At 35.5% G+C, this 13,640-nt stretch overlaps 1 protein-coding gene across 4 annotated transcripts in view; it reads right to left on the bottom strand.

The window, feature by feature from the left end:
- The window catches only part of fsd1l (fibronectin type III and SPRY domain containing 1-like), a 38,873-nt gene that overhangs the window by 3,670 nt on the left and 21,563 nt on the right, over positions 1-13,640 (bottom strand). The window contains exons 6-12 of one of the 4 annotated variants that reach the window (XM_016229249.1): positions 8,934-9,055; positions 5,337-5,546; positions 5,152-5,250; positions 4,503-4,632; positions 3,474-3,509; positions 1,962-2,059; positions 612-863 (exon numbers count right to left, since the gene is read on the bottom strand). In XM_016229249.1, coding sequence (XP_016084735.1) covers positions 612-863; positions 1,962-2,059; positions 3,474-3,509; positions 4,503-4,632; positions 5,152-5,250; positions 5,337-5,546; positions 8,934-9,055 — 947 coding nt within the window. The remainder of the gene's footprint in view (positions 1-611; positions 864-1,961; positions 2,060-3,473; positions 3,510-4,502; positions 4,633-5,151; positions 5,251-5,336; positions 5,547-8,933; positions 9,056-13,640) is intronic. The other 3 variants (XM_016229251.1, XM_016229252.1, XM_016229253.1) reach the window with 3 other exon arrangements.

The following is a 13,640-nucleotide window of genomic DNA, read 5'->3' as shown; positions in this document are numbered from 1 at the left end:
CTTGCTGAAGTTATTCTGGTAGTGCACGAACCAGCTCACAAGAAAAGCATGAATGGAAATGGTGGAAACTCAATCTGTAGGTATCTGATTGCACATGTGAGAAACCCGAGGGTGGGCTATAATGTTCCCTATAGACTATGGCAGTCGAACAAAATGGAGCATGACATGAACATACAACACTTAAACTACCCATAATAACACAGAAGACATGGATAACAGAAACAAAGAATCAGGTGCGAGCTACAAAAAATGCATATACACTGTTTGACCCTGTAAATCCTGACATATGAAAAAATAGGCAGATTTGTTTTGTGAGACAAATGTAAAGTTACTCTTATGTTTACTTTATAAAAAAAAAATTTCACAGCAAAAAGGTGGACATTTTTACTATTATACTAAAAGGCCTTTTACTTGCCAAAAATTACAAACTTTCAATCAGACAGAAGGCATGTAGTAGATTGTGTACAAAAGGTTTTCCAGCAAAATCATGTTGATCATTTAGAGGCCTTAGAAATATACCATCAAATATGATACAGAAGGCTTTATTGGGTTAATCAAACAATAATTTAAAAAGTGCTATATGTCATTTTAGATCAGATTTAGTTCATTACCCCGATCAAAGTCACAGTAGACGCCTATGCTGTCTGGTACCGGGACGTCCAGATTTTTTGCCTTGTTGTTGTGTTTGGCTGCAAATGAGTTCTGCAGCCAGTTGTTGACATGGATACACCAGGTGGTGTTGGTCTTCCCCAACTGGTCAAATTTCCCAAGGTTTCTGTAGGCCAAACCAACACTGTAGGACTTACAGTCTTTCTGAGGCTTCACTTCCCAGTAATGCTGGCCAGACTCTATACTGGTGTCACCTAAACATGCATACAAACACACAAGTTTAATTAAAACAGTCTTCAAATTATTATAATGTCAATAATGTGACGTTATTCCAGCAACCACTGCTGTGTGGATGTGTAGTATTTGTTGGTTAGAAGTAAAGTCGCATTCAGATAGTGCTTTATACAATACAGATTGCTTTAGAGCAGCTTCACCATAAATAACAGTGTTAATGTTCATTAATTATCAAATAAATTCAACTCGGCTTGTAAAGCAGCTCTATAGAAGACAAGAGTTTCATTATTCCGCTCCATTCAGTTCGGTGTTGTTTCAAAACTCTCAAAATTGCAAAATGTCCATTAATGATGAAGCAACTTCAATTTCAACTACACGGCAGCTCTACTGAAGACAATAATGTCATAATTCATCTCAGTCATTAAAAGCTGAATAATGACACCATTGTCTTCTGCAGAGCTGCTTATATCTGAATTAATCTCATTTCATAATTTGATGAACTAATCTGAATCGACCATGAATTTACTTTAGTGGATTAATGACACGCTTGTATTTGTTTCATCACTAAAAAGCTTCGCATAATTCTTGCTTATTTGTGACACTGTTTTGAAACAATCTTTATTGTATAAAGTGCTATATTAAAATATGGCTTGACTTAGAGTCAGTGTTGATTCAATTGAATTCAATAACACGTCAGTGTTGCAAAGTTAATACATTATGAAACAAATTTGATTCAGCCTGTAAAGCAGCTCTACAGAAAGAATATTCAGATCAAATTAGTTCAATTTTGTTTCAAAACAGTGTCACTCATAAATCCCAAAATTATGAAACATCTTCAATTTAATCTACAAAGCAGCTCTACAGAGTACAATAGTGTCATTGTTCAACTAAAATCCATTCAGATTTTGTTCGCATCTGTTTTCAGTACCATCAAATTAATGGTATTACTGAATAGCAATTGCCTTTTAAACCCCAACTTATAAGAGACAGGGATAGTTTTCCCAAAATTGTTGAAGAGAAGCATCAGTTTCCTTCAAAAACAAAGACACTTCTTCCAAAATGATTCCAGTCTTTTGGATAGCATAGACACTTTAGGATTTCTAAGGCTGTTTTGGTACCCAGTACTGTGTAGGACTCTCCAGTGAAGCGATCCCTGGCTCCTCTCGGGGCGGGTGAACGCGTCACTGATGTTCTTTTAGGAGATGGCGTTCCACTTCTGAAACCATCAGAGAGACACTGACAGTCACTACACACACACACTTGGGTTCAAGACAGAGATCAATCATCAGAACATGCGCAAACACAAACTCCAAGTCCCACAACACACAAAGAGCAAGAGGAAGAGAGTCAGTGTCAGTTAGTTATCAAACACAGCATGTCCCTATTTGTGATGCCTACTACAGCCAATGGTGGTGCAAAAAGAACTATGAAAAATCTAATGGAGAAATTAATGGAAAAAGCAGTACATAACATGTTAGCCACAGCAGCACAAATGATGCAATGCTACTCAATACATTTATTGCAACAACAAAAAAACAGCAAAACAACTCCTATATATCTTAATAAACTAATGGGTGTGCAGACTTCGGATGGCTAGTATAGATCATTTAGGCAAGAAAACTACTGGCAACTGACTGTGTATTCAACAAAGTGCACAAATAAGTGTATTATTATTTAACACAAAATGATTCTGAATAAGGGATGGTTGAACCCTTCGTGCAGGGCTCATGATCTCCCCTCCTCCATTAGCCATATGTAAGATCCCACATATTAGCATATGAACAGCTGGCCGGTGAAGGACGACCCACACATTGTAAACGATGGAGCATTATCACAAGGTTCTTGGCATACCAGATGGTTTAGTTACAATGCATGACCGGTGTAATTACATGCAAAATTGATGTTGTTCAGTGCACTTTGTTTGCCGTAATGGAATGACTGATGAGAAAAGCATTAGAGCGGTGATTTCAGACGAAAGCTTACTCACCACAGTCATAAGGATGTGAGCATGGAAAAGCAACTTTGTATTTAGAATTACGTTTGATTAAACGTTGCAAAACTAATATTTAGGTCATCATTTGATAACATTTCAACACAGTAAGAAGTAGCCAAGTTGTAAAGAGAGAGGTGATAGCAAAGATGTCAAGTACAGGTTGAGTTTTTGGTCAGAATCATTGTCAGAACGAGTGATTCTATATAATACATTTCTATGTATATTCTATTGAATCTACTTTCAGTAACACTCACAGCCAGCACATGCGAAACCCATAAGAGCACTCAGTTTAGAAACACAGGAAAAAACCCTCAGAAGAAGACATTTCATAAATAAGGATCACAAGTATGATAGGGAATTTAGAATAAAATTTAAGATGCATTTCTTTAAAATGATGAATAAGACATATTTTGTAAGCTTGCAACTAATAAATGAAATTCCTGAAAGATAAAACGTAGATTAAAGTTATCTGGTGATCTGTAATCCTTTTTCATGAAACGCTTTGCTCAGATCTGTCTTTGTGAACATGATGCCCGTAGACGAGCAGAACTAATGGGCTCTAGGTAAGCCAGCAGTAGCGCTTGGTTTATTGCTGTCAGAAAGAGCTAAAGACCACTGCTAAGAGACACACGGTCACCTTGACATATTCTTCAGATTGGTGAAATGTGCACTGCTGATTGGTAGAAAAGGAAAAACAAGAGCAGGGAGTTATTAGGGAGGCACTGATGTTAAAAAACTAATTATTTTTATGCTATTGCCAATTCTACACTACTTTGTTGAAATAATCTAAAACACTGTAAACTAAAATCAGTCATTTTAAATGCTAAAAGTGAATTTGGACATTACAATATTAAAATGTAGAGTATGAAACTTTTATTTCAGACTAATTTTAAATAGAAAAAAAGAAGAAACTGCTCAATAAATTATTTAGTTTTCTTTGAACACAAAAAGTATTCTTGAAGCTTCATAACATTATGGTTGAACCACTGATGTCACATGGACTATTTTAACAATGTCCTTACTAACTTTTTGGGCCTTGAACGTGTCAGTTGGGTCAGAAAGCTCTTGGATTTCATCAAAAATATTTTAATTTGTGTTCCAAAGATGAATGAAGGTCTTACGGGTTTGGAACGACATGAAGGTGAGTAATTAATGATAGAATTTGGGTGAACTATCCCTTTAACAATAACACTAACACTACACTAACAATAACACTAACTTTACACTAACCTTACACTAACTGATGTGTTGATTAAAGGGATAGTTGACCCAAAAATGAAAATTCTGTCATTTAATTACTCACCCTCATGTCCTTTCAAACCCGTAAGACCTTCGTTCATCTTCGGAACACAAATTAAGATAATTTTGATGGAATCTGAGAGCTGTCTGACCCTGCAAGGTCTTACGGGTTTGAAACGACATGAGGGTGAGTAATTAATGACAGAATTTTCATTTTTGGGTGAACTAACCCTTTAATAAATTACTAACAGCCAAAGTACTAGCAGCCAAACCTGAAAACCTCTCAACACACACCAGGATTCAGTGTGATGAAGCAGAAATTTTAAAACTATATTAAAATATCATCTGAGAGTACAAGAACATGTATGTTTCATCTCATTCATGGCTGACTCAATGGAAGAAAGATGCAGTATCTTAAATTTCTTACCTGCCCTTGTTCTCCTTCCCTTTGACTTTGGTGTCTACTCCTTTTCCTCCCTGAGGATCCCATTCCACGCTCCTGTCCTCCACCTTCAGATTCAGATGAGATGACGTGGAGTCAAAGCCGAAGTTAAACGCTAACACAGAGAGGCACAACCATCAATATCACAGAAATACTAACAGGACCGTACAATAACATATGTTTTTACTAATAAAACTACTGTTTAAAAGTTTGGGGTTGGTAAGGTTGTGAAACACTATTAAAATTGAAAATAACTGTTCTATTGTAATGTATGTTAAAATGTTTTTTTTTTCTGTGATCAAAGCTGAATTTTCAGCATCATTACTCCAGTCTTCAGAAATCATTCTAATATGCTGATTTAATGCTTAAGAAACAATTATGATTATTGTCATGTTGAAGACCGTTTTGCTTTGTTTTTTGTAGAAACTGTTATAAATATTTTTTTGCAGGATTTTTCAATGAATGTAAAGTTCAAAAGAACAGCATTTATTTGAAACAGAAATCTTTTGTAACATAATAAATGTCATTACTTTCACTTTTGATCAACTTGATGCATCCTTGATGTACAAAAGTATTCATTTCTATTAAAAATCTTTCTGACCCCAAACATTTGAATATATATATGCTTTAATACCTCTAGTTTCCAAAGTGACCGGATCCGAATAATCCCCCGCGGCTGCTTTGTTACATGCTCTTACCCGGAAGTTCATGAACTTGGTGTCAAATCTTAACCCTGTCAAATGAAGAGAGCAATCAGTTTTCCTAATGCATAAAAGTGGGAAATGTAAAATATTTTGAGCAGAACATTGCTGTCAGCACCTTGTAGGGTGTATTCACTGGTCTTGATGTTGTCCACCACTTCCCAGCACTGCTCGTCCTTCACACGCGGCAGACCCTCGTGGTTGGTTTTTCTGTACTCTAAGATGTAATGGTCAATCTTGCTGTCCTCCACCGGTATTCTCCAGGTTACGGTCACCTCATTATCTATGACCAGACAGTCCTCGAGCACTATCTCTGGAGCTCTTGGCACTAAGTGCAGAAGATCAGAACAAGGCAAGTAGGACTTTGATTCACATGTATTACCTTGAAGGTGTCATATCATACATGTTTTTGTCCACTTAGTAATATACTGTCATACATGTTTATGTCTTTGAGATCCACTTAGGTTGTTTGTAACTGTAAGTTGTACGTTTATTGCACCCAAACAGTCAGCTTTTAGTGTTTTATGACCTATTTTCACCATTTAATAGGCAGTGTTTTATGCAGTGCTCAAAGTGTTGTTGCAATTTTTATGTGTGAAAGCAAAAACAGCCTTTTTCTACATTTACTTGTGCACTGCAAGTTTACAGGCATTACAGGTAGAGAACATCTTATCGTCATTTATTCTGGTTTTTAACAACAGCATGTATTCTCCTTGCTCCTTATTACAACAAAGTGAATCGACAAATACGGGCAGTTTATGTGCTTAAATGCATGTTACAGCTTAATTGAATTAAATTGCCTTTTTAAAAAAGGGAGGCAGGTCTGAGATCTAAATGCTACAATAAGCTGTTTTAGAATATTTACAGACAGGAATGGGCAGAGATTTTTATAACTCAACAGCAAATTACTTAATGTACCCTTGATGTCCAAAAGTCTTCGATGCTTAACGAAAACATTCGTTTTAAGAAGGTTATTTCGTTTTTTCTTTTGCCTGAAATTAAATCCGTTTTATTTTTCGCCCAAGTTCTTTTCCATTTATTTTTTTATTCAATTTGAATGGTTTAATTACATTTTAATAACCAAAAAACATGTCTAATCAATTGAATTCATAAAACATTAACTATTTATTAACAATAATAGGGCCCTAAGAAATGTTTTGCAATGTTTTGGTTTCTCAACATCACAGCTCTGCATATATAATCAATTCGTGATGAACACATTTCAATTATTATTTGAATTATCTCATTAAGTCATTTAACCATGTATTACTATGTTTTTCGAAGGCATATGTCTTTTAAACAAATTAAAATGCCAACTGATGCCATATGATACATGTGATAATTGACAAAGCCAAACCTTTTAGACATATTTACTTGAAGTACCCCCTTTAAAAATAGTCAATTTTCCAATTCAAATCAATGTGATAAACTAGTCATGCATATGAGATTGTCTCGTATTCTAAATATCCTGTTAAAGATTCCTGTCCAAAGATAACATCCAGTCAAAAACAACACCACTCTTCTCTTCTTCTAATGCAGCTATGCTATACAGTAACTCTGGTCCTCTCTCCACGCTTCTCAGGTTGGCTAGGGACAGATTTGAGTTTTATGTTTCTAAATTAACTCTGCTCAACCTATCCGGCTACACACACACACACACACACACACACAAATGCTGTCAGGTCACTAAGTATCAGAGCAAAATACAAGGAGCCAGAGGTGCCAGTACCATTTTATTAAGAAATATCTCATTTTATCTGTTAAAATGGTTTTGTGCATTTTTTTCTAAACGAATCATATCTTGAGTTTTGACATTTCAGAGATGAGCTCTCTATACAGACTCTTAATATTATTAACACGAAAAAATATCTGTGCAAATGTTAAGCTAGCACAGTCTTGGAAGATTACCTCAGTGTCAGCAAATTAATATTCATGAATTTTGTCTTCTAATGGTGTCATATGACAAAGAAGCAGAGAGATACTTAAAAACAGAGAATTAGCATATAGTCTAGATCAGAGGTTGTCAGATTTAGGCACATCAGTGATTAGACAGAGAGAGAATAGTTATAACTTGATTTGAAATGTTGATATCTGAAACACTTAGTCTACTATATCCTCTTCTTGTGCTGGGATGATAGAGCTGAGAGGGGTCTAATTTTTCAGTGCTATTTTTAAAAATGTGTATATGTCTGGATTTGGTGCATTTGTAGACCCCAAAGCCAGAGTGACTCACAAAAGTGCAGAGAGTCATCCTGACGCATGATTACACACACGTGAACAGCAGATGAAACAAGCAGTCACTCCATGCAATGAACCACAAATCAGTAGAGCTCATCATAACATATGCAAATATAAGGTAGAATACTGAATCATTTGATAGAGCAATTCTAAAACTAACGCTGAAAATTACAAAACTAATGCTTATTATAGTCCTCTGCCATGAATGCAATTTAGAGGCTAATTTTAAGATACAGACAAAAAAAAGGGGAAAATTTTGGTTGAATTTCAGGTTTTCACAAAAATGCGTTCATTAAAGGGGTGGTTGATTGCGATTTCACTTTTTTATTGTTAGTTAGTGTGTAATGTTGCTGTTTGAGTTCAATTCTGCCAGTTTAATGCCTACAAAAACAACTGGTAAGGGACTACAATGAGTTACTTCCCAGGTCCGTTATGTAGCGTCTGGACCAATGACAGTTGACCCTGAGAGGTCAGCTAAATATCTACAGCGGATCTAAAATATGAATAGTTAATTATAACTAGTTATGCTTAATTATTCATATTTCCCCATGAGCTGATTCGCTACAGTTACGTCAAGAACCCAGAATGTTACATAAACCCCGCCTCCGGGAACATGCAGCAAAGGGGGCGAGGCCATGCTGTGCTGCTTTAGAGAAGAGGAAGAGAAAACTAGGGGTGCACGTAAAAATCTATTCATATATGAATCGCGATTCTGTCTTCTAACGATTCTAATGGATTCACAAGTTTCAAAATCAATGTTCAAAAGCAGCGTTCTCATCCTGTTCCTGGCCTCGCCCTACTCTGCACACGCTCTGCATCTCTCGCTCTCTCTCTCTCTCTCATTCAGATCAGCAGCTCAGTGAATACACTTATTTTTAGACACGCGCTAGAGGCGGTTTAGCCAATCACAACACACTGGACTAGCTAACCAATCAGAGCCCATCGTGTATTTCTGAGGGAGGGGCTTCATAAAAGCAGGAAATGATCAGCGCGTTCAGAGGAGAAGGGACAGAGAGGTGTGGAATAAAGGTAAATTATGTGAAAAATTATGTGAAAAAAGTGTTTTTTAACAAACGAAGCATTAAAATTTCATAGTCATTTTTGGGTGAACTATTCCTTTAATTCCCTTTAACTCTTTAATAAGGCAAACTAAGTTTTGTACTGACTACCTGTGAAAAGTGACAGGGTTTAATTATTTAGCTGGCATGAAACAAAAGATTGGAGGTAACTTAACAGGTTTTTAAAGTAGGCATGCCAACACATCAGTCACATGTAATATCTGAGGAAACATTTCTATGATAAGAATTATAATCTTCATATTTACAGAACAGGTTAGAGTACATTCTTCTATCACAGGTTTAGTAACATAGGCACAGGTGGCAGATGCTGGGTTGGTAACTCAAAGGTTGTAGGTTCAAACTCAAGATGGGTTGATCCTGTAATACAAGCAGCTAAATAACATTAGTAATTAGCTTACCAGGGAGGAACTTTAGGCCCTGCAGAAGCTGTCTCTCCTGAATGAAGTCCACCATCAGGTGGGTCATATTATCTGTGGCTTTGGGCTTCATAGTCAAGCGGAAGGCAGGAGCCATTGTGACCCTAAAAGAACCAAATATAATAGTTTAGATATTAGTCATAACTAGTTACAAGCAGAGTTGTTTCATTGCTCAGAACTTCGGGATCTGTAGAGTGTTGCATTGATGATTTATTATTGTAGGCCAAAACCCATAAAAGAGTTAGCATTTTACTGGTTTCATCGTCCCGAATCCATTTTTAATGGGTTTTTGGTTAAATGCCTGAAAAAAAGGTCTGTGGTGAAAACAAGCTCAAGATATTTTCATGTTTTATTCTATGACATAAAATACATCAGTAAAACCTTATGATTTTTTAAAAGCTTTTACTTGTCTTAAAAAAGGCGTTTGCTAACAATTGTCTAAATGGGACTGTAACAGAGATAGTCACCGAGCAGGTAAAATCCTCTACTCACTAGTTCGCTTTAACAGCCTCATTGTGTTTATACTCATGACCTGCAAACTATTCTAACTCAAACTTTCAGGGTAAATGTTTTTAAATAAAGACTGAAAGAGTTGTTGGAAGCTTAATTGGTGGTGAAACTGAAAAGTCATGTAACCGTGGTTTAGTTTGTTCGGAGCAATGCTGACCCACGATGACCTTTGATTTGGCCCGCCATACCATATCATGCCATACTTGAATAAAAACCACATAATTGGAGCATATCTTCATTTCTAAATTTTAACAATTTTGTTGTTCTATTTTTGCATTGAAATTTAGAGAACATACTGACCAACATACAGAATAAATAAATACATTTTAATATATATGGATATAATGCAACATTTACTTTTAGCCATCGGCCTTTAATCAAGTTTGATTTTTGGTGAAGTTTGTGCACCTTTGGTTTACAGCATACATTTAGTTTTTTACTTCTGGTGATCGTTGTTAATTATTATGATAAACAACGTAAATTATTTACAAATGTGGTGTAAGTAAGGTCTTCACCCTCAGCAAATTATTTTAAATATTTATTTTAAATTTGCACTGGCTACCAGAAGCTGCTCGCATTAAATTCAAGGCATTAATGTTTGCCTACAAAACCACCATTGGCTCTGCACCCATTTACCTAAATTCATTACTTCAGAGTTATGTGCCCTCTAGAAGCTTGCATTCTGCAAGTGAACATCATATTATTGTGCAATCTCAAAGAGGCACAAAATCACTTTCCCGGACTTTTTCATTAACTGTTCCCTCCTGGTGGAATGACCTGCCCAAATCAATCCGAGCAGCGGAGTCCTTAACCATCTTCAAGAAACGACTAAAAACACATCTGTTCCACCTTTATTTGACCCTCTAACTCTAGCACTTTCTATTCTATTTTAATTCTACTTTATCTATATTTATCTTATTTTTTATTTTATTTTTATTTAAAAAAACAACAAAAACCAAACAAACACTAGCTTTCTATTTTTTCTATTCTATCTACTTGTTTTTCTTTTTGTGTGTATATATATATATATACACCTTGCTACGTGTACTGTGTTAGCCTAACCGAGACTTGTCATTTGCACTTATATATTGTTGCTCTTTTGTTCGTTTTGACTGCTTTGGATAAAAGCGTCTGCTAAATGACTAAATAGAAAAAAATTATATATATTGTTATTAAAGACAATATTTGGCAGTTTCCCACGCCAAATGACTAAAGCTATTCACCCCCCCCCCCCCCATGCCTCGCTCATGCAGTGTGAAACAGGTGCTGGATAGCAGTAAAATATCGTCTGTTAGCACATTTTATTTCATTCATCTTACTCATTTTTAGCACACAATAGTTTTAGTTGACATTCCCATTGCATAGGCATGTATGAATAATTTCATCACATTTTAGAACGGTGTAATAAGCCTCACCACTTCCAACAATCAGGCTGTATTACATTCAATCCCAATGGATGTAAAGCTGCAGCGGATAGGCTATATATACATACATACTTTTTTCATCTTGAAGGAGAGTCTCTGGTTACAAAGCACTGAGGCTGATTACACACCCACAAACAGTATGCATGTGTATGGCAGAGATCTTATTTATGTTGCTGTATTTGATGCTATCCCTTCACTAGCAGGTAACATTAAGCTTATTGCTACTAAATGTCAGAGCAGGGTTTCTGCAGGATTTTTAAGCACAAATTTAAGACTTTTTAAGACCTGCACAAATAAAATTAATACCATATGAGCGGGGTAGGGCAATGTCTATAGTACCATAATAAACTGTAAAATGACTATAAAAAGCATAATTTACAGTTCATATACAAGTTTTCACAAAAAAAAAAAGTTTTATAAAATGATAAACTTTACATTTCAGCCTTTAAACAATTTTTAAGAAAATGGAGTCGAAAGTATTAATCATTATCTTAATTTAAACGATTATCATCAATAAATTATTATATAAATTAAATAACAAATTAGGGGTTTGTGATACTGACAAAAAAAATATCTCTATTTTCTGGGATTTTATCGATAACGATTATTAGACAATATTTTGCTGAGTGTGTTACTGTGCTGATATCTTAAGGACTACCGTGGACAGCGAACTCCTGAATTTTTATTTTTTTATATTCTGTGTGGTCAGTTCACAGCAGTGATAGAAATGAATCTTTTCCAATAAGTTTTATGGGCATTTTTATCTTTAAGCCAACAGCTTTTGAGTCAAATTTGGGCTGCTACCAAGCAAATGAAATCAGTATCAACAAAATGTATCTTTGCAATGCAGAGGAAACACAGAAGCTGCATCTTAAGTGGCATTTAGATGTTGATATTTTAAACATAAAACATTGAAACTGATGTTTAAAATTTTTATTTTTTTTATTTACTTTAAATGTGAAATTAAAACCGCCAGTAGGTGGGAGCAAGTCACTGTTAATAAGTGAGTCATTGCGATTGAACCGAATCATTTAAACTCTTGATTCATTTAGGAAGGAAACACTGTCATGTTGCTCAGAAACGCAAAACAGTGCTGCTTTTTGTTGGCGAAATAGAGCAAAAGCAGGAAATACGGTGTCTAAAACGTAAGTCTGTACGTAAACTGTTGTATAAAATCAATATCGCATTTGTAATCATGTTGACATTTGGAGAAAAAACGGCACTCTTCGTGTGATATTAACTATATGAAATCATATACATATATACATTTTCTGCCCCCATATCTTGTATTATGTGATAATTCTAAATGCATTTTAATAGACCGACTGATGCAGTGAAAGAACGCACTCTAAATGAGTGCACTAGTTTAACCTATATTAACTGACTTCATCACCTAATATGTGTGTGCAGACCGTGAACTCTGTTGGTATGTTTTGTTTGCTTTTCGCGATGTACTCGATAATGTCAAATCACACATCATTAAAATAACAATTATGATATTATCGCAGACCATACATATCGCACACCCTACGGTTTAGATTTTTATAATGCATTGTCTTCTTATCGATCCACCAGTTCATATTTAAAGCTCTGCGTGTTTGCAGGGTAAAAACATAGGCCGGTTTCGCATTGGTCTGAACTCTGAACAAAACAACAGGCTTTTTGAAAATGCTCATTCTCTGCCAGCAGGTGGTGCGTTTGGTAGCAATATCACCGTTTCCCCAGTAACGGCAGAACACAAAGCAGTGCAGCACCAGACTTTGAATGTACAGCGCTCATGTTTATTTAATGAAATTGTAGCCTTTTTTGAAGTTTAATCATCACATTCAGCCATATCGCAATTCTGGTCTTTCCTTATCCGTGCACAATCAGCTTGTAACACTCCAAAGAGAAAGGAAAACTTGAAATCGCATCATATGACCCCTTTAAGACCTCTTGAAATCATAATTAAGACTTTATTGTACAATTTAAGACTTTTTAAGGCCTGCACACATATCGATTTTTCGATTAATCGTTTTTTTTAAATGATGTCGATTCGATATCGATTCTCAAAAGCCGCAAATCGATCTTTTCCGGGATTTATTTCAGCACACATTTAAAATAAGATCTGATTAACGTGACTCTTATCATTAGTCTTCTACACTAGATGTCACCCTTATTTACCTTGCGCGATGTTACAACAGAAAGCCTGTCATTCATTCAGCGCTTATCATGGCCATACGCGTGATTCGCAATGCTCAGGTGAAATGCTATAGTAATACTATAAATCTGCAGAAGCATTTGATATCACGCATAAGGCACCATGATTTCCGCAATGAATGAATGGCAGATGGCGCGGCGCACTGTTTTGTTTACACATACTAAAGCGCGGATGACGCTCGCAGGGGTTTTTTATTTTACCGTTTCATTTGAGAAAGCTACCGTCACATCACATACACAGCAGCTGCAAGTTCTTCACGGCAACCTGTCAAAATAAAAGTTTAGTTTAACGTTAAGAAACTGTCAGAATATATTACTATTTAGCAGTCTTAAGAATCAATGCTACTACTGCTAATACATATTTATAAATCTTTATTTTTAAAGGAATAATCACATCTGTTTTCTTTTTTATTTTAACAGTAAACCTCTGTTGTGCAGCACCTTGTTTGCCAAAAAATAAAAGGGTTTAATTTTCATTTGATTAGGATAAATTAAATTAATGTTTTATGCCTTCATCTGATTACCAGAAAAATTAAGAACATTTTATAGGGCCCTA

Source organism: Sinocyclocheilus grahami, unplaced genomic scaffold (assembly GCF_001515645.1).
Source record: "Sinocyclocheilus grahami isolate Dianchi unplaced genomic scaffold, SAMN03320097.WGS_v1.1 scaffold349.1, whole genome shotgun sequence".
NCBI lineage: Eukaryota > Metazoa > Chordata > Actinopteri > Cypriniformes > Cyprinidae > Sinocyclocheilus > Sinocyclocheilus grahami.
The sequence above is the reverse complement of the archived record's forward strand: the minus strand, read 5'-3'. Positions and strand labels throughout refer to the sequence as shown.